The sequence below is a fragment of the Hypanus sabinus genome, chromosome 10 (genome assembly GCF_030144855.1).
Source record: "Hypanus sabinus isolate sHypSab1 chromosome 10, sHypSab1.hap1, whole genome shotgun sequence".
Taxonomy (NCBI): domain Eukaryota; kingdom Metazoa; phylum Chordata; class Chondrichthyes; order Myliobatiformes; family Dasyatidae; genus Hypanus; species Hypanus sabinus.
In genome coordinates this window covers 129,659,944-129,682,212 of record NC_082715.1, presented here as the reverse complement: position 1 = coordinate 129,682,212, position 22,269 = coordinate 129,659,944, and the positions used below count along the sequence as shown (strand labels likewise).

General features: G+C 45.9%; 1 protein-coding gene across 2 annotated transcripts in view; it reads right to left on the bottom strand.

Annotated features, from left to right (window-relative positions):
• The window catches only part of LOC132401103 (probable methyltransferase-like protein 24), a 118,827-nt gene that overhangs the window by 78,850 nt on the left and 17,708 nt on the right, over window positions 1-22,269 (bottom strand). For both annotated transcript variants that reach the window (XM_059982944.1, XM_059982943.1), the window contains exon 2: window positions 7,409-7,507. In XM_059982944.1, the coding sequence (XP_059838927.1) occupies window positions 7,409-7,507 (99 nt within the window). The remainder of the gene's footprint in view (window positions 1-7,408; window positions 7,508-22,269) is intronic.

Below are 22,269 nucleotides of genomic sequence, written 5' to 3'. Positions count from 1 at the left end.
GGGTTCAATCCTGACCTCAGGTTCTGTGCACTGGAATTATTTTTTTGCATTCTGCTTGAGATGGAATGGATTTCCTCCCATGTCCTAAAGGCATGCGGCTTTGCAGCTTCATTGCCCTAGTGTGTAGGTGAGCAGTAGAAGCTGGAAGGGCTGGGAGGGAGTTGACAATGTTGGGAAAATGGGGTTAATGAAAGATTAGTGGAAATAGGTGGCTGAGGATAGACACAGACTTGGTGGAGTGATGGGGGGGGGGGACCTCTTGTCATGTTGTATCTCGCTACAATTCCCTGAGTCTTCAGCAAGTATCATAAAACAAGCAGCTCAGCTCTGAGCACTGGGGGCTTCTCAGACTGGTTCCACGCCATTGCTCAGTGAACAATGAGCTGCCTGTGAAAGCTTCTTGGGGGACTATGTTGGAACAATTAAAATAGATGTTGAGGCCACATCGACTTTACGTAATATTTGGTCGTAAGATAAGTTGGGTTGACTTCTGCAGAAGTGATAGTCCTAAGGGCTTTTCACATTCTTGAAACTCAGAAAGCTACAGATGTTGGAAATCTGATGCAAGCGCCAGGGGAAGACCAGGTCTCCTGAGGGACCAAAGGGGAAACCTAAGATGAGTCCATGGCCAGATCAGCCATGATCTTATTGAATGGTCAAGCAAGCTCGATGGCCAGATGGCCTACTCCTGCCCCTATTTCTTATTTTCTTATGGTGCCGGGTGATTGCAGGCAACTGTGTTTTTTTGAGGCGGTAACTAAGAAACTATAAACACAAGAGATTCTGCAGATGGTGGGAATCCAAAGCAACATACGCAAAATGCTGGAGGAACTCAGCAGGCCAGGCAGAATCTTTGGAAATGAATAAACAGTCGATGTATCATGCGAGACCCTTCTTTAAGGCTGGAAAGGAAGGGGGAGGATGCCAGAATAAAAGGGTGGGGGGGAAGGGAAAGAGGATAGCTAGAAGGTGAAAGGTGAAGCCAGTTTCGTGGGAAAGGTAAAGTGCTGGACAGGAAGGAGTCTTATAGAAGAGAAGAGTTCACCATAGGAGAAAGGGAAGGAGGAGGGAACACAGGGGGAGGTGATAGGGAGGTGAGAAGGGGTAAGAGACCAGAGTGGGAAATAGAAGAAGAGGGGAGAGGGAGGGAGTTTTTTTTAACTGGAAGGAGAAATCAATACTCATCCCATCAGGTTGGAGGCTACCCAGGCAGAATATAAGGTGCTGCTGCTCCAACCTGAGGGTGGCCTCATCGTGGCACAAGAGGAGGCCACGGACCGGCATGTTTGAATGAGAATGGGAATCAGAATTAAAAGGTTTGGGCACAAGAAACTGCACTGCAACCTCACAATGATACAAGACTCAACAGGATTAGGTCATCGTGAAAAGCTGTTTAGATGTGATCGATTGCACCATGAGTTTAGAAGAGGGTGATTATAATCAAAAATAAGGGCAGATCCACAAAAACTATTACCCCCCGGCGACGAGATCTTGAACAGGGAGAATAAAAGTCGAGCTAGTTCCTCACACAGACAGCAAGGCAGAGATTGAACACTTTGCCAGCTAAAGAGTATCAGTGGATCGGAGAGAAATTACCCTGAGCTGCAGACTGGCCATTAGCTAACTAAATGGTCCTGGCAACAGCCAAATCCATCACTGTTTTTCATTGAGGAATCCTGAGCAGAGCAGACGATGGCACACGTCCCAGTGATGAGGTTATTATACACAACACGTAGACAGTGAAGATGCAGATGTGAAGACCAGTGCTAACAGAGAGTCCTGAGCCAGAATCTAAGTCCAGCAAACTGAGAATGCAGTTGCTGAAATAATTCAGTCTTTATCTGGTCCACGGCGCAACGAGATACATCTGCCGAGCTAGGGCTCTTAAGGAGAGATTCTGGGATCCCAAGGAGGGAAAGGCACGTTTGGGGATGAAGTGGACATCGGGGAAGACAATCATGGCCTGCAGTGGCATCTGGAGTAGCTGCAAAAACGGCAGATGGAATTTAATGCAGACAAGTGTGAGGTGTTGCACTTTGGGAGGAGAGCCAGGGTAGGCCCTACACAGTGAACAAGTGGACACTGAGGAGAGCGGTAGAACAAAGCGATCTGGCAATGCAGGTCCATAATTTGTTGAAGGTGGTGTCACAGGTAGATAGAGTTGTAAAGAAAATTTTGGGCACGTTGGCCTTCATAAATCGAAGTATTGAGGAGATGGGATTGCATGTTGAAGTTGGTGGGGCTGATTTGGAGTATTGTGTACCTACAAGAAAGATGTAAACAAGGTTGAAAGAGTACAGAGAAAAATTAGAAGGATGTTGCCAGGAAAGTTATAAGGAAAGAGTGAACAGGTTAGGACTTTATTGCTTAGAATGTAGAAGATTAAGAGGAGATTTAATAGAGGTATACAAAGTTATGAGGGTATAGATAAGATAAATGCAAGCAGGCTTTATCCACTGAAGTTGGGTAGGACTATTACCAGAGGTCACAGGTTAAGGATGAAAGGTGAAAAGTTTAAAGGGGACATGAGGGGAAACTTCTTCACTCAGAAGGTGGTCGTGAGAGTGTGGAACACACTGCTAACACGGTGGTGCATGCAAATTTGATCTCAACATTTAAGAAAAGTCTGAATAGGTACATGGTGGTAGGGCTATGGTCCTGGTGCAGGTTGATGGGAGTAGGCAGTTTAAATGGTTCGGTTAGACTAGATGGGCTGAAGGGCCTCTTTCTGAGGGGCACTTTTGTATGACTCTGTAAGTCTTTCCCTTCCACTTGCACAGGATTTACTTAAAAAAAAGAATCTTACTGTTAATTTGAATCGGCTGTGTGCTACAGATTAGAAAATTCAGCTATTGTGGGATTCTTCCACTTTAAACCTATGATAAATGACATAGCTAGCACAGGAAATAAAAACTAAAATCCTGGCAAAATAAAATAATAAATGTGAAAGAGATCTGTCATCCTGAGGACCATGGAACCTCCCTCTCCATGGGCTCTGTCAACACTTCTTGCTGCCTCAGTAACTCAGCCAACGTATTTATCTAAGAAAAGATGTGCTGTCGGAGCGGGTTCAGAGGAGGTCACGAGAGTGATTCTGGAAATGAAAGGGTTACCATATGAGGAGTGTTTGATGGCTCTGGGACTGTACTCCCTGGAATTCAGAAGGAAGAGGGAGGATCTCATTGAAACCTATCGAACGTTTAAAGAGAGTGGATGTGGAAAGGATGTTTCTTATGGTGGGGGGAGTCTAAGACCAGAGGGCGCAGCCTCAGAATAGAGAAACATCCATCTAGAATAGAGATGAGGAGGAATTCCTTTAGCCAGAGGCTGGTGAATCTGCAGAATTCATTGCCACAGGCGGCTATGGAGGCCAGAGCCTTGGGTGTATTTGAGGTAGAAGTTGATAGATTTGTGATTAGTCAGGGTATGAAGGGTTGCAGGGAGAAGGCTGGAGATTGGGACCGAGAAGGAAATGGATCAGCCATGATGAAATGGCAGAGAAGACTCAATGGGCCAAATGGCATAATTCTGCTCCAATATCTTATGGTCTTATAATTAAAGATATTGTCTCCTCCCTATCAGGTATAAGATACAAAAGCCTTAAGGTACATACCGCCAGGGTCAAAGACAACTTCTATCCTGCTGTTATAAGACTATTAAATGGTTTCCAAGTACAACAAAATGTCCCATTGACCTCACAATCTACCTTTCTATGGCCTTGCACCCCATTGTCCACCCACACTTAACTTCCTCTCTCACCGTAACTCTTCGTTCTGCATTCTGATGCTGCTCTTGCCTTGCGCTACCTCGAGGTTGTGAAGTGCTCCGTACGGATGGCATGCAGAGCGAAGCTTTCCACTGGAGCTTGGTAACAACTCAACTTGCCAGTGAGTCAGCCTAACACTCTGGGTCTAGTGCCTGCTCAGACCGTAACGGAAGCAACCAACTGGTACAGTCCCTCAACCTGCTGTGTCTTCCTAACGTCAGGTGAATAGTTTTCAGTCTCTCCACATGGTGGAGATAATCTTGGCCTCCTCAGACACAATCACATCTCGCTCTCCATCGATAAGCTATGCAAGCACGAGAGGCAATGGGTCCTCTCACGTGGTCGGCTTGGGTATATTTGCAGCGTGCCTCTCGCTTCCTCAGGGGCAATTAGGGTTGACTCCTGCGCCCTGTGAACGACTAAAGGAGGGTGGAGTGTAGACGTGGACGTGAGGGTACTGCAGCTGTCTCACACGTTGCCAGCATTCAGGATCGCACTGCAGCTGGACAGGGACAGCTGCTTGGGGAATACAATCCACTCTCTGATGAATTGCAAGGAATTATAAAGTTAAATTTTGCCAACGTATTTATTTTCCCACCAACCTTACGTTACACTCGCACCTGCTCCGAACCGTTTGCAACTCCCAGCCAGCTTCAGATTTCACGGCTCTGAACCCACGCGAGATTTACTCTGGCTTCCTCCCTCTCCCCTCCTCGCCTCCAGGCACCAGCTCCCTCCAAGGTTCCAGCGAACGAAAGGTCACTGGCCTGAAACGCTGACAGTTTCGCTTTGCAGGGGTCTTCCCTGGCCAGCTGAGCATTGCCGACTGTTTGTGTCCTCCTGGTATCCCGGCATCTTCCCTGTTTCGCTCTTGGGTTCTTCCAATCAAGACCAGGTTTCTTATAGAGTCACACAGTCATATCATCGTTCACACCAGGAACAGGCCCTTCATCCTACCAGGTTCCTGCTGAACTTTTCGCTTATCTCTGATAGTCCGATTTATCTGCATTAGGTCGATATCTTTCAATGCCTTTCCTATTCGAGCGTTTGTACTGATCTCTCATAAGTGTGGTGATTGCACTGCGTTCCACCACTTTTGGCAGTGAGCTCCAGATATCAACACTCCATATGAAATCCATCCTTTCAGATCCTCTTTAAAACTCCTTCCTCTCGCCTTAAGCTTATGGCTCTCTTGCTTTCGATACCCACTCTTGAAAAAGATTCTATCTATTCTATTTAAGCCCCTTGTAGTTGTGCATACTTCTAAATCAGCTTCTTTGCTCCTCAGAAGACAAGATCAGCCTATCCAACGTCCTCATACCCAAGGTCCTCCAATCCAGGTGACTATCAAGCACAACCACATCCTCCCCCCATACTCCGCTCACCAGAGCTGCGTACAGTTCTCCAGGCGTGGTCCAACAAGTATTTTCTAATGTTGCAATGTAAAGGCAAACATGCCATCTTCACCACACTATCTACTCGTGTTGCCACTTACCGGAAAACATGAACTTGAACCCCAAAGACACTGTGATATCAACATTCCTCAATGTCCTAGCCCATGCATGACATTCCAAAATGCGTCACTTTACACTTGTCGGGATTAAATTCTATTTGGTAATGTCCACTCAACTTTCTATCTGATCTACATCCTGCCATAGCCTGAGACAACCCTTCTTGCTATGCACAACACCACCAACTTTCTTGTCATAGTCATTGCATCATAGAAAACTACAGCACAAAAACTGGCCCATCGACCCATCCAGTCCACGCCGAACCATTTAAGCTGCCTATTCACATCGACCTGCACCGGGACCACACCCCTCCCATCCATGTACCTATCCAAACTTCTCTTAAAAGCGTTGAAATCAAAATCGCATCCACCGCTTGCGCTGGTCATCTGTAAATTTACAAATTGTGTTTCCCACCTTCAGTACAAGTCATTAATATATACTGTATCATGAACAACTAAGATCTCTGTGGTGAGCTAAGGATCACAGAATTCCAATCAGCAAAGTATTCTTCTACTATTACCCTCTACCCCCCCCCCCCCCCCCCCATCAGCAGGTTAATTTTGAATCCAATGGGCGAGCTTTCCTTGGATGCAAAGTGTTGTAACCTTTATGAGCAACCCTGCCATGCAGGACCTTGCCAAATGCCTGGCTAAATAGTCTACCTTACTACCTTAATCAATCTTCATAGTAACTTCTCAAAAATTCAATAGATTAGTAAAATGGAATTTCCCAGCAAGGATATTGGTCCCTTTCCAGTTGAAGAGCAACTCCTTCCTGTACAGTCCCACCTACCCCAGAAGCAACCCCAATGACCAAGGGCCCAAAGCACTCACTCTCGCACGACTCCTTACCCAGCATTCATCTGTCTTATCTCATTCGCGCAGGACATAGTAAGCAATCCTGAGACGGCAACCCAAGAGGTCGTGATTTCTGATCTCCTGCCTGGCTTCCTAAACTTACTTTGCAGGATTTTGTTCCCCTTTCTACCAATGCCATTAGCATGAACATTCTGCATTTGCCCTTGTTGACATCTGCTTGAAGCTGGATGAGGGCAACTACCTCATCCTGAAAGACCCACACAAGCAAGCCATCTGTGTCCGCGGCCGGCCTGACGGCGCTTTCAGCTCTGAGGAGGAGGAGGAAGGTACACAGTGAGGAACATGGCCACATCTCGACTCTGCAGAGTCTCATGGCTGGGTGCCCCACACCTTTGGAACCACATCAGCTTCGCTCCGCCTGTCCTGTGTCTGCGCGCCTGGGTGGGAGGGAGTGTAGGGGCATGCTTTCTGGTTTTGCACTGAGATTTCCCTGCCTGCTGCCAGCCGAAAAGAGGCAGTGAGGTGAAGAAGATCCCAAGGATAAGGCTTGTACCTCTGGATTAGGAGGAGGTGGGCGCCAGGCAGAACCAGCAATGGACGCAGTTGGAACGAACATGAACCTGAGGTGGGTAAGAGAGCCAGGTACAGGGGGATTGGGCATTAAGGAGCACATTCAGATGTGGGAAGATGCCTCTCAATGTTGGTGTAGAACATATGGTCAGAGTTTTCCAAGAGAATCCTTAACACAACCGAAATCAGTTCGCTGGTTGCTTACCACAGTGCTGTTGGGACTGGCCTTGTTCCAGAACAGCAGCTGCAACCCCCACAAAATACACAGCAAACCTTTATATGTGTGGTGAACTACATATACCTGTCTGGACACGCCCTGCTGACTGCTCCTGTGGCTCCTCCCACAGACCCCGGTATAAAGGCGATTGAGGCCTGAGCCCGGCCTCTCAGTCTCCAGGATGTAGTATGGTGGTCACTCACTGCTTGTTCCTTCTTCCAGTCAATAAAAGCCAATATCTCACCTTTACATCTCAGGGTGAGTTATTGATGGTGCATCAATAAGCATGGCATTCGCTGTAGCCAGAAGACATGTAAGGCTCCATTTAAGTGGCTTCCTCCCTGACAGCAATGGTTGTCCCTGTCGCTACACCTCACTCTGGTTCACGCTCCCATGAACCAGTCAGGGAATTGAGGGCTACGGGGAACCGGCTCAGAAGAGGTGAGGCCATTTCAGCCATAATTACACTGAAGAGTGGGGCCGAGGGGCCTTCTCGAGCTCCCATTTTCTTATGCTCTAGACCCACCTGAGAATGGCTGATGTAGGCCAGGAACCGAGCCGCTTCTTCCTGCAGAGAATGTCGCGGACTGACCCAGGGCTGGAGTTCAATGTGCCAACGAAGCGACTGGAAAAAAGCAAATTACTGTTAGTGGGCATGAACATCCACCATTCCCCACTCACCCCTCCCCCACCACCGCCATTGCAGCCCATTCATCACCCAAAGCATAATCATGGCTACCTGGAACTTAAGCTTCAAAGATTAGTTTACTGATAGTCAGCTTTGCATTCTCAGAGTTCTACGATTCACCACATCTCTTCCAACAGTGCAATCACAGTTTCTAGCACCTGGTCCGATGACTTGGTGATTCAAGTATTTCTTTAAGCATTCTGAGAGAAGCTGCCCTCACCACCTTCTCACATCGGGGCTTATCAACACTGGCCATGCAATCAGAGAGAACATCATGGCTAAACTGACGACTGTCAGTCATTGGAATAGGCTCCCCAGACAGCATGCTCGAAGCAACCAATGAAGCACTACTCTCAACTGCCACCTCCAACATACCTGAAACCAATAACCTGACACATGCATCAGCAGCAGCCATCCTCGAGATGCTGAGCTACAAAATGAAATACAGTGGTGGGGACCCCGGGGGCGACGATTGGAAGCTGAACTGAAAAACCACTTGGGGTGAGGTCAACAGCCGAACTGAAAGGTATGAAGACCAAAGACTCATCTCGGCTACCAAGGAAGTACAGAGGTATGTCTATAGCCAAAGCCCTGGAAACTGCCAAACAACAGTTAACAACTCATCCTATCAGACTACAGAGGTACACAAAGGGTAGAGAGGCCAAGTGAATAAATGCAGCAGAACCAGGAGAAGTACCTGTACAATTCCAGAGCAACAGCATGCCAGTACCTGGACCAACCAAAACATCAGCTAAGGAGTACTGGAAGAGTATATGGAAGGAAGAAGCATCCCGTAACACCAATACCCAATGGCTGGAAGGCCTACAAGCAAGCCTCTGCAATCTCTCAGAGGAAGAACCAGTCACCATCACAGCAGCAGATGTCCAGCAACAGGGAGAAAGCATGAAGAACTGGACACCACCAGGGGCCTGACATGATCCACACTTACTGGCTGAAGAAACTAACAGCATTACACACAGGGCTAGCAGCTCAAATGAACCAGCTGCTTGAAGCAGGCTCCCACCCTGACTGCTTATCTCAAGGAAGGACAGTAATCATAATGAAGGACTCTCACAAAGGGACAACACCATCAAACTACAGGCCTGTAACCTTCCTGTCAACAACATGGAAGCTCCTTTCAGGCAGGTGTCTTAGCCACCAAGCTGAAGGAACACGTGTGTAACTTCCTGACCCGGCTCAGAGGGGGATTGGTCACGGAACCAGGGGCTCCAAGCACCAACTACTGGTGGATGAAGCAGTAGATGAGGCAATCCCGAATGACTGTAACATTCAAGGAATGTGAGAAGCTGGAGAGATACCAGGGCCTGAAAGAGCAGATAGAAAGGGTGTGGAAAGTGAACGCCAGAGTAATCCTGGTGGTGATGGGAGCACTTGGGAGCTGTGAGAGAGTGGCTCGAACAAATCCTGGAAACAACATCTGAGGTCACAGATAGAAGAGCACACTACTAGGAACAGAAGGATGCCGTGCCAAACACTCAGGATCACAGGCCTCTGCTGAAGGACCCAAGGTTGATGGAAAAAGACGCACTGCTTATAAGGAGTGAGAATTTTTTTTTTTTAATTATATATACATAGTGCCTATAAAAAGTGTTCACCCACCCTCCCCTTGGAAGTTTTCATATTTTGTTGTGTTACAATATTAAATCACAATGGATTTAATTTGGCTTTTTATTTTGACAATGATCACTGAAAAAAGACTCCTTGGTGTCAAAGTGAAAACAGATTGCTACAAAGTGATCTAAATCAATGACAAATATATAACACTAAGTAATTGATTGCATAAGTATTCACCCCCTTCAATATGACGCACCAAATCATCACTGGTGCAGCCAGTTGGTTTCAGAAGTCACATAATTAGTTAAATGGAGATCACCTGTGTGCAGTCAAGGTGTTTCAGTTGATTGGAGTAAAAATACACCTGTGTCTGGAAGGTCCAACTGCTGGTGAGTCAGTATCCTGGCAAAAACTACACCACGAAGACAGAAGAACACTCCAAACAACTCTATGAAAAGTTTATTTAAAAGCACAAGTCAGGAGATGGATGCAAGAAAATTTCCAAGTCATTGAATATCCCTTGGAGTACAGTTCAGTCAATCATCAAGAAGTGGAAAGAATATGGCACAGCTGTATATCTGACTAGAGCAGGCTGTCCTCAAAAACTGAGTGACCGTGCAAGAAGGGGATGAGTGAGGGAGGCCACAAAGAGACCTAAGATAACTCTTGACAAGTCACAAGTTTCAGTGGCTGAGATGGGAGAGACTGCACATACAACAACTGTTGCCCGGGTGATTCACCAGTTACAGCTTTATGGGAGAGTGGCAAAGAGAAAGCCACTGTTGAAAAAACTCAACATGAAATCTCAGCTAGAGTTTGCCAGAAGACACATGGGAGACTCTGAAGTCAGCTGGAAGAAGGTTCTTTGGTCTGTTCAAGCCAAAATTGAGTTTTCTGGCCATCAGACTGAACACCATGTTTGGCATAATTCAAACGCCACACGTCATTATAAACACACCATCCCCACCGTGAAGCATAGCGATGGCTACATCATGCTGTGAGGATGCTTCACTGCAGCAGACCCTGGAAGGCTTGTGAAGATAGAGGGTAAAATGAATGCAGCAAAATACAGGGAAATCCTGCAGGAAATCCTGATGCAGTCTGCAAGAGAACTGCAATTTGGGAGAAGATTTGTTTTCCAGCAAAACAATGACCCCAAGCATAGAGCCAAAGCTACACAGGAATAGCTTAAAAACAACAAAGTTAATGTCCTTAAGTGGCCAAACCAGAGTCTAGACCTCAATCCAATTGAGAATTCGCGGCTGGACTTAAAAAGGGCTGTTCACTCCCAATTTCCGTGCAATCTGACAGAGCCTGAGCAGTTTTGTAAAGAAGAATGGGGGAAAAAATTGAATGTCCAGATGTACAAAGCTGATAGAGACCTATCCACATAGGCTCAAGGCTGTAATTGCTGCCAAAGGTGCATCTACTAAATACTGGCTTTAAGGCAATCAATTATTTTGTGTTTTATATTTGTAATTAATTTAGATCACCTTGTAGAGATCTATTTCACTTTGTCACGAAAGAGTCTTTTTTCTGTATATACTATATATCTGCTCCAAATCTTGGCTCTTGATCAGATCCTAATCTAATTGCTCATTTCATCCTGCAATGAGAAAATCTGGAAATTGTTTGCTAAGCCCCTGCCTCTTTCTAGTTCCACTTATCTTTTGGACCAAGCTTTAGGTCGCCTGTCCAAACTTCTTGACTTGTGGCTAGACATCTCACTTTAGAGGATCGTTTTGCCCCAAAGCAGTTAGTGATGTTCTGTTCTGTTAGGGCATTTAACCAATACATCGTCTTGCTGTTACTGAAATTCTCAAGCTGAAAGTGGAAAGTTGCAGATCTACAAGTAACTTTCAGAATCAGGTTTAATATCACTGGCATTATGTCATGAAATCTGTTGTTTTGTGGCAGCAGTACATTGCAGTACATAATAATAAAAACTATAAATTATATATATATATATATATGCAAAAAGAAAGGATAAAATATTGTGAGGCTGTGTTCATGGGTTCATTGTCCATTCAAAAATCTGACAGCGGAGGGGAAGAAGCTGCTCTTGAACCATTGAATGTGTGTCTTCAGCCTCTTGTACCTCCTCCTTGATAGCAGCAATGAGAAGAGTGATAGGGGTCCTTAATGACAGATTCTGCCTTTTTGAGGCTCCACCTTTTGAAGGTGTGTGGATGCTGTGGAGGCTGGAGCCCACAATGGAGCTGGCTGACCTTACAACTTCCTGCAGCTCATCCTGATCCTGTGCAGAGGCCCCTCCATACCAGACGGCGATGCAACCAGTCAGAATGCTCTCCACGGAACATCTGTAGAAATTTGCGAGTGATGAAAGGACATCATCCCTAGAAGAAGGGGCTTCCTTAGTGTAATTTTATAACTGGAAAAGGCTGGGCCAAATGTATTGTTGGTGTTTCCGAGCAATGCGTTCCTACAGATAGAGAATGATGAGTCATTCTTCAGAGTGGAAGACATCAGAAATTAATGACGTCATGGGGAAAATCTGTAAATAGAACTTTCATAAATTGATGAGTGTCTGTGCTTTAAAGCAAGAATACAGGTGTATAGGGACAGTGAATCAACAGGGAAAGTGAACACTGGATCATTCTCAAGAACTCAGCAGAGTGCTGATGGGCTAAATGATCGCCTGTCACGAGGAATCAATCCAAGAGTCTATGAGCTGTGTAGGCTTTTGATTTCTCACAGCATGCTCCACTTCAGTGTGCGCAGGGGTGTCACAGACATTCTCCTCTGGGCTTGGATTGACAAAGTGTGATTGGGTTGGCAAGGCTTCACTTTCAGCAGAGTAAATCTGAGGGGTCTGTCAGTCTCTCGCTGCTGAACACTGTCAATTACCTTTTGTCATGGGGCAAGCTCCTTCCAGCTCCAATCAACGTGCATAACAAGTAAAGAGATCTGATGAGGAGTCCAACAGCGTCAGCAACCAATTAATCCCTGACGTGACACTACCACTCACCTTTTCCAGTGCCCTCCCCAGTGCCTCTGGACTGTTCCTCATGGTGGCTCCCACCCCTCGATAAAGATGAGTCCACAATAGCAGCCTTTTTAGCTATGCACAGACTCTGTGGGAACTTCCACACCTTACGGGAAGCATTGACTTTATCAGGAGGTCTCTAAACGATATGATAGAAAGCTGGGTCATACAGTATAATGCTTTAGAAGACAGTAATGGCAGGAGAAGCAGTACTCTCCGCTGATCAAGGCTCTTGATGTATTCAGAGGAGGGTGCAGTGCCAGGCATTAACCCTGAGTGTTGCAGGGTTGGGACTAAGCTGGAAGGGGGAGGAGAGGCAGATCTTGCTGCAGAAGGCCAAATTCTTCCCAGGTATTCAGTGGGTCCCTTGCCTTATTGAATCTCAGTGACGGATACTGACACCTTTTGAAAAGGATGTCCTCTCTGAAATCTGTCACCTGCTCAAAACATAACGCGGCTCCTGCGCAGGGCAGGGTCTCCATTGCCAAGGGCAGCAAAGGTGACCGTAGCAATCAGCGTTGATGTATCTGAACCCTTCCAAGTCAAAGATATTTGTGACAGCTTGTAGTTCCCCATCCAGTGACGTCCTACGTTTGTACTGACGCTTTCTGTTCAGAGGGAGCTATGCTTCAGTCCCTCTCACCACTCGTAAAGTTGGATGTTGCCTTGCTCCCCACAGTGCAGACTAATCACCTAATCATCACACATCCACCTGCTCTGTGCGATACCAAAGGCAGCATGTGTGCACGTCAAAGCCAAGCATCCTGTCGACGGCCAGGAATCCCCGTCCAATATTGAAACGCCTAGATGGTGTGGACATGGAGAGGATGTTTCCTGTTGTGAGGAAGCCTAGAGGGCACTGCCTTGGAATAAAAGGATGTCCTTTCAGAACAGGGATGAGGAGGAACTTCTTTAGCCAGAGGATGGTGAATTGGTGGAATGCGTTGCTTCAGATGGCTGAGGCCAAGTCATTGGGTATTTTTAAAGCCGAGGTTGACATGCTCTTGATTGGTAAGCGTGTCAAAGGTTATGGGAAGAAGATAAGAAAATGGGGTTGAGAGGGATAATAAACAGCCATGATGAAATGAAGACCCTATGGGCAAACGGCCTAATTCTGCTCCTATGTTTTACGATGGCATCATTCTGCAGCAGTTTATAGAGCCACCAAAGCTGAGTGTGGCTACCGGGCAACAAAGACGTGGCACTAATGGTAGAGCGCCATTCCGATTCGCAGCCCAAGCAAATGTGTGCGCTGCGGGTCCATGAAGCCCAAGACCTGACAGAACAGGTACATCAGCCATTGACTGGACCGTGCAGTGCTGGGTGAGAACCTGCTGCAAGATGCCCATGGCACAATCACAGGGCAGTGGTCCTTGCATCAGAGTGAGGCACGCCAAGTCCGCCAGATGTGGGAAATAAAAGCGAGCAGAAATTTTCCAGTGCCATAACAATATGTTTTTATTATTGATAGAAAGAAAGCAGATTTTAACGGCAGTTTATTTAATATGCAAGGCATTAAACAGAAGTAACACAACTTCTTGAACAGGGACCGTTTAATAATTCTGTTTTAGCAGCAGGTCTGTTGCTCAGATCTTAAGAATCCATGACTAAGAGGTTAAAATCAGATGGCCTATACCAGCATACTACTGTGACAGGGTGTGAAAGTCAGCACGGAATCTTACCTGTCACACAGGCTAGTGAAAGGAACTGCTCCTACCAGGACTGCAGTTACTTACAGCACCTCCTGCAATAGGTCCTGGAGCTGAGACCTTGCCTCAGCTCCTGCCTCCACTAGGCTGAATTACATTTGGTATAGGGAGAGGTTTGACAAATCTGGATTGTTCTTTCTGGAGCTTCGCAGTCTGGGGAGGGACCTGCTCGAGGTTTATAAAATTATGGGGAAGTAATAGATAGGTATGTCATATAATAGAGCCAGTCCTGAAGAACAGTCTTGGGCTGAAACATTGACAATTCATTCACTTCCTTCGATGTTGGCTGGCCTGCAGAGTTCCTCCAGCATTTTGTGTGTGTATTGCTTTGGATTTCCAGCGTTTCCAGACAATTTTGTGTTTATAATAGAGGACTGAGCTTTAAAGAGAGAGGGGAAAGTTTACAGTGAAAAGGCAAGTTTTTTATTACACACACACGGAATGATAGGTTTCCGGACTATGCTGCCAGGGGTGGTGGTGAAAGTATTCACAATGGGCATGTGATTGAAGAGTATGGATCACGTGGTGTTAGACAGGCATCGTGATCAGCAGAGACATTTTGGGCCTGTGCTGTACTGTTCTAGGTTCTGTGAAAGGGCATAGACAGAGAAGGAGCCAGTACTGAACCAAGTTACGGTGAAGGGAATTAACTGAGAAGTAGGCTAGTGTTTTATCCAGAGCCTCATGACCTCAAACAGCCAACGAACTGCTTCTTGAATTGCAGCGTTGGAAATAATGCTGGTAACACAGACAGCAAGAGTCCACACGCTCTTCATCACCAGATAATCCGATAACGTTTTGTGATCTGAAATGAAAGATTAATGCTGAAATATCAAAGCAATCCAACTGCCTTTTTTAAAATCAGCACCACAAAATGGAACATCACTGGAACACCCCAAAGATGGCATCTTCAATGGTGCACCACGCTCTTAGCTCTGCAACAGGGGTATTCAGTCAGCTTGGTGCAGGTTGGACAATGGGGGTGGGGTTTGGTGGGGGTGGTGAGGAGTGCAGGGTTTATGTTGGGTTTGGAAATGCCCAAAAAATATGGCTCCTAAAGCTTCCTCCAAAAAGAGAAGAAGGACCTGTGGTGAACTATGTACCTGTCGGGACACGCCCCTGCTGACTGCTCCTGTGGCTCCTCCCACAGGCCCCTGTATAAAGGAGACCTGCGGCCTGAAGCTCGGCCTCAGTCTCCAAGACCTTGTATGATAGACACTCACTCCTGGTTCCTTCTTCCAGTCAATAAAAGCCGATATCTCGCCTACGTCTCAGTGTGAGTTATTGATGGTGCATCAGGACCTCGTTGGCATTGTTGTTTATGCTGGTGCTGAGCGATTGGTCTCAATCTCACCACACAGGCGATCTTAGAAAAACTGGTGGGTGTTCAAAACACTTACATTGATATTTGCCTTTGAACCTGTGAATCCCACTGTTTTATATCAAAGGTGATTGCAGCTTTGCATAAACATAAAGAACAGGAGCAGGAAGAGGACATTCCTCTTTCAACCCTGCTTTCCCACTCAGTATCATGGCTGATCCTCTACGTCATGAATGGACCTCGTGCATGATAAAGATGAACTCTTGACTCTCAACCTTCTTCGTCATGACCCTTGCACCTTACTGTCTACCACCCAAGCACTTTCCTGTAACTGTAACACAAACGATCTGTATGGATAACAGGCAAGACAAAGACTTCTCGCTAAGTGGGACAATATTAAACCAATTAACAATAAACATTCCCGATCTCTTAATAATACTCTGGAAGGAATGTGCAGTATTATTGCTTCATTTTCCCATGACACAGCACTAGCTTATACCAACTGTGAACCCCTAGGGTTGTATGTGGTGACATGTATCTCTTCTGGTAATAAATTTTACTTTGAACTTTGAACTTTAAGGTAAAGGCAGATTAAAACGTGGCCATGTTTCAGTTTGCACGCGGGACAAGCTGGCAGCGCCCTCCCCAGCTGAGAACACCCCAAGCTACGCAAACGTACTTAAACAATCAGTTGTCGGAAAGCTCCCGCGTAGAGTGGAATTCAACTCCACTCAATGAGAGAGGTTCCAATTTCATCTCTTGGCTCAAAAATTGAGCACCAGCATTGATCTCCCTACCTCTAGGAGTAGGGAAGAGGAATAACAAATAACTTAGCGAAGGATGTGCAGCTGATACCAGCGACCCCGCAGGAAGCATGTACACTCCCGCACTCACACAGATCTGCTTATGTATCAACAACAAATCAACATAATATAATATTTACTTAAAGTGGCAAACTGTCCCAAGGCACTTTGCAGGAGGGCTGTCAATTAAAATGTGACATTGAGTCAGAGACATGGGATATGAGGAATGTCTGTGGTAGGAGCGAGAAGTAAGGAGGTTATTTTGGAGCTTAGGGCTTGGCAGTTGAACATATGGCTTCTAATAATGGCGAAATAACATTCACAATCCACACCGTCTTCAAATAAGCCCCAGTGTTTTCAGGTAGAGGAGCTAAGAGTCTCTTCACAGTAATGAAGGTGGATTGTGTCACTGTAGAGAGTTTTCATCTCCTGTTATAGAGTCAGAAAGTCACAGAAACAGGCCCTTCAGCCCATCTAGTCCATGCCAAAACCCAGTTAAACTGCCTACACTCATCAACCTGGACCAGGACCATAGCCCAATATATCCCTATTATCCATTTACCTACCTAAACTTCTCTTAAACATTGAAATCGAGCTTGCATGCATCACTTGTGCTGGCAGCTCATTCCAAAATCTCACAACCCTCTGAGTGAAGAAGTTTCCCCTCATGCTTCCCCTTAACTTCTCACCTTTCACCCTTAACCCATGACCTCTGGTTGTAGTCCTACCCAATCTCAGTGGGAAAAACATCCTGACTTTCTGAATGGGGAACTTTGTCAAATGCCTTATTAAAATCCATATACACCACATCTACCACTCAGCCTTAACCAACATGTTCTGTCACTTCCTCAAATAATCCAATCAGTCCGTGAAGCACCATCTACCCCTCACAAGGCCATGCAGACTATCCCTAATCAGGCTATGCTTCTCCAAATGCTCATAAATCCTGTCTCTAAGAATCCTCTCAATAGTTTGCCCACCACTGATGCAAGATTCACTGGTCTATAATTCCCAGGAATATTGCTAGTACCTTTCTTGATCAAAGGAATATTATTTGCCACTTTCCAATCATCTGGCACTACCCCTGTGGCCAGTGAGGACTCAGAGATCATCAGCAAAGGCATCACCACCTCTTCCTTTGTTTCCCGTAGTAACCTGGGCTATATCTTGTCTGACCCCAAGGACTTATCTATCTGAAGGCTTTACAGAAGTTACAGTGCTTCCTCTTTCTTAACACCAACTTGCTCCAGCACATCAGCCTGTTCTACACTGACCTCGCAGCCCCATCTTATTCATGATCTTCGCAACACATATTATAAAAATTGCTTCGAATACTCAATGCAGGCCGCCAGGTTTTATGGGTCAGTCACCTTACTTGCTGGGCTTTATTGGTCTGAGGAGGTTGATTAAATTCTAGACAGCTGCCTTTGTTCGAAATCCTCCTGCTTTTGTGAAGAATGGAGAGTTTTGCAATAAATTGCTTGGATGATTAAATGTGATTGGTATCTCAACACTGATTAGCCTGTAGCAGCAGCTTAATAAAAGGGCCAGTGCACTGCGGCAGGCTGGACTAGAATGTGGAATGAGACCCATTTCATTCTACACGGACTGCACGTCTTAGCCCAGAAAGAAGAGATGCTGCCTCTGTGACTCTGACAATGAATCTTTCTTCCGTGAGAACACAGTAAATAGGATATTCCTGTCCATTCATTTCCTGAATGAATTCCTATTACTTCCTCAATTGTAAAGTACTTGCGCTCATATTGTTTAAATTGGTTCTCCCCATGGCTCAAGGCCAGGGTTCAGGAGCTCAGCGTTCCTCCAGGCTTCCTCACGCCTCAGATTAAGGAACAGAGGGCTGGAGAATTTTTTAAATGTAGATCAGGATAAACAGTGATGCGGCTGTCAGCAGGAAATTGAGAACGTGGTTAGGCAAAACTGCAAGCCGTGGCTCGGCCGGCATCTCTGTATCGGGGGGGGGGGGGGGGGGGACTTGGACCTGAGTTTGGAGTTGGCGTCCCAGCAGATTGCAAACAGAAGACAAAGCCATGGTGCTGAAAATGCCACCATTGAGAAGGACGTTACACTGAGATCCAGAGCAACACACACAAAATGCTGGAGGAACTCGGCAGGTCGGGCAGCATCTGTGCAAATGAATAAGCAGTTGACATTTCGGGCCGAGACTCTTCTTCAGGGCTGGAAAGGAAGGGGGAAAGACGCCAGAATGAAAAGGTGGAGGGAGGGGAAGGAGGATAGGTGGAAGGTGAATAAGTGAAGCCAGCTGGGTGGGAAAGGTAAAGGGCTGGATAGAAAGGAATCTGATAGGACAGGAGAGTGGACCATAAGAGAAAGAAAAAGAAAGGGACCCAGAGGGAGATGATAGGCAGTTGAGGACAAGAGGTAAGAAGCCAGGGTGGAGAATGAAAGAGGGGAGGGGAAGGGAAAAAATTTTACAGGGAGGAGAAATTGCTATTCATGTCATCGGGCTGGAGACTACCCAGACAGAATACAAGGCATTGCTCCTTCACACTGAGGGGGCCACATCGTGGCAAAAGAGGAGGTCATGGACTGACATGCCGGAGTGGGATTGGGAATCGGAATTGAAGTGTTTGACCACTGGGAAGTTCCTTTTTAGGCGGATGGTGCAGGGGTGCTCGACGAAGCAGTTCCCCAACTTACGACAAGTCCCAGCAATGCAGAAGTGGCCACATCGGGAGCACCAGGCAGAATAGACAACCCCAGCAGATTCACAGGTGAAGTGTTGCATCACCTGGAAGGACTGTGTGGGGCCCTGAATGGAGGTGAGGGAGGAGGTGAATGGGCAGGTGGAGCACTTTGGTCGCCTGCTGGGTTAAGTACTGGGAGGGAAAATGGACAAGGGAATCATAGAGGTGACAATCCCTACAGAAAGCAGCAAGCTGGAGGAGGTAAAGATATATTTGAAGGTAGGATCCCTTTGGAGATGGTGGAGGTTGTGGAAGATGATGTGTTGGGCTCTTGGGGTGGTAGGTAAGGACAAGAGGAACTCTATCACTGTTAAGGTGGTGGGAAGATAGGGTGAGTGCGGATGTGTAGGGAATGGAAGAGACGTGGGTGAGGACAGCATCAATGGTGGAGGAAGGGAAACCCCGTTCTTCAAAGAAAGAGGACATGGAAAGGAAAGCTTCATTCTGGGAACAGATGTAGCAAAGATGAAGGAAAGAAGAAAAGGGAATAACATTTTTACAGGAAGCTGGGTGGGAAGAGATATAGTCAAGATAACTGTGGGAAGTGGTAGATTTATGAAAGATGTTGGTCAACAGCTTGTCCCTTTCCAGAGCTGGAGATAGTGAGATTGAGAAAGGGGAGGGAGGTGTCAGAAATGGATTACCTGCACATGCAGGATAGTGTAATATTTGTCACAATGCCATTTTGAAGTGTAAAGTTTATCCCTTGTACCCTGCCCAGTATTTATCCCTCAATCGAAATCACAAAAAAATTATCTGGTGATTATCACATTGTTAATAATAGGAACTTTCTCCACATAAACTGGCTCATCCTTTCCTGGACTGCATAAATACCACAGTTCAAAAACACATTGGCTTTCAGACACTTTGAAACATACTAAAATGTTCCAATAACCCAAGAATCAATCCTGATGCCAAGATACTCCCCCTACTCACCACGGCTGATAAAACTAACTTGTTCCTTATTAAACAGTCAACTATGAATGATTTTAATAAACAAAGCCTTTGTTTTTAAAATTCATATAAGATCCGGAAGTTTTCTTGCGATTAACCTCGAGGCCTGTCTATACACAAAAACTTTCAAAGACCTTGAGGTTTTTAGAATTACTCGTAAGTCATCGGATGCCATAAACAGCATAAAACACTAAGGCCAGTGACATTTGTTCTTGTCACAAAGATTAGACTTAAGAAAGAATCATTTCCCTCCTTCCTATCAGGCATCTAAATGTCTAGCCAGTTTGTAGAGTCAACGAATCAGTTTGTGGAACCAGCAGCCATGACCCCAAGCTTCCAGTTGCTGACACTTTAATAATTCAAACTATTTCCTCTCTGAGCTCTTTGCCTCTGGCTTTGCACAGCTCCTACAAGTCCAAGCATAAATTCAAAGGACAGTTCCTTATCTTTCACCATGGCATGTTAAAGTCTTGTGTTAAGTTTATTTTCCTTTTTAAATTTCAAATAATAATTTTGCTTCTCCAAAGTGCACCTCCTCCGAATCTACTTATCATTTTCCCAGCTGCATTACTACATTCCCTTGCTTAGAAATTTCACCTTGTTTGCTATGTAATTCCAGTTTGTCAACCACCCTACCAGATTTCCTACTCCTCGATCTAGCATTCTTACGGAAATTCCTCAACCCGAATCATTTATCTGCTTCTCTTCTGTGTAGATGCTGCCCGTCCCGCTGTGCATTTCCAGCAATTTCTGCTTTTATTACAGAACTCTGTATTTCCCCTCCCCCCGAGAGCTGGTCATTGATTTCGGGAAATGAGAGAGGCAGTGTATCTGATCCCAGCTACACCACTGGTGTCTTTGAAAAGGTTGAGAGCTTCAAGTTCTGAGGATCGAACACTACCAACAGCCTATCCTGATCCAACCAGTTGATGTCGCAGCCAAGAAAGTTCACCAATGCTTTCCACAGGAAGCTAAAATAATTTGGCACATGCGTTTCAACCTTCACCAACTTTTATCGATCCAGCATAGAAAGCATCCTATCTGAATGCATAAAGGTTTGGTTTGGCAACTACTCTGCACTTGACCGCAAGAAACTGAAGAAAATTGTGGACACAGCTCAGAACTTATGCAAACTGTCTATGGCCTCTACCTGCACTTCCCATTACTTTAGTAAAGCAGTGAGTATAATCAAAGACCCAACCAACTTGAACAGCCTCTCTTCTGCCCTCTCCTATCGGCAGAAGATACAATGCATATGCCACCAGGACACCTCCTACCCCATTGTAACAAGATTGTTAAATGATTCCCTAGTATGATAAGATGGCCTCTTGACATCACAATCTACCTTTTTATGAACTTGCACTTCATTCTTTACCTGCAATACACTTTCTCTGTAGCTGCTACACTTTACTTTGCACTGTCACTGGTCTACTTCATTGCACCGTATAATGATCTGATCTGTAATGGCATCCGTTAGTCTCGCGACACCATGGATCTGCGCCTGGAAAGTCTTGCTTCAGTCGTCCTCTCCAGGGCACAGGCCTGGGCAAGGTTGTATGGAAGACCAGGAGTTGCCCAAGCAGCAAGTCTCCCCTCTCCATGCCACCGATGGTGTCCAAGGGAAGGGCAAGGGCCGATACAGCTTGGCACCAGTGACGTCGCAGGAGTTGCCAGAACGAGGTTGAAGGCAATGTCAGACTGCCTTAGGGACTCCAGCTCCAGATTTGTCCTCAGGGTTTACTCCCGAAGCCTTTCCCATAGGTGGGTGTGGCCACAAGGCAGCGGAGGTTTGAAATAGGAGTTTTCCCTCTCTTAGATGGACTGCCTTCCCAGGCTGACGAGCTCCATCTACCTGAATGATCTGATCTGTATGAAGATTATATAAGACAAGTTTTTCACTGTATCTCAGTACACAATAAACCAAAACTGAAACCAAACTCTCCACCAAGCTTCAGGCTTACAAAAAAGCTGGATGAACTCAGCAGGTCAGGCAGCATCCGTTGAAAGAAACAGTCGACGGATGCTGCCCGACCTGCTGAGTTCATCCAGCTTTTTTGTACGCCTTGACTTGACCACAGCATCTGCAGTGCACTTTGTGTAAGCTTTAGGCTTGTTGTTTGGTAAGACTTTGAGATGAGCAACCATCACTTGCTTCAACACCTTTGAGCATCAATCCAGTTTTCAGAGCATCAACATCAGAATCAGAATTAGGTTTAGCATCGCTGACATATGTGGTGAAATTTGTTGTTTTGTGGCAGCAGTGCATTGCATTACGTAATAATAAAAACTGTAAATTTACAGTCAGTGTATCTATATATTAAAAAGTTTAATTAAATAAAAAGATAGTGAGGTAGCGTTCATGGTTTCAGTGCCCATTCAGAGGGGTGAAGCTCTTCCTGAATCGTTGAGTGTGTACTTTCAGGCTCCTGTGCCTCTTCCCTGATGGTAACAACAAGAAGAGAGCACGTCCTGGGTGGTGGGGGTCCTTGATGACGGACGCCACCTTTTTTGAGGCACTGGAGTTGTAGATAGTGTAGAGAATGCCGCCTTTTTGAGGCATTGCTTCCTGGATGCTAGCAAGGAGATCACAACCTTCTGCAGCTT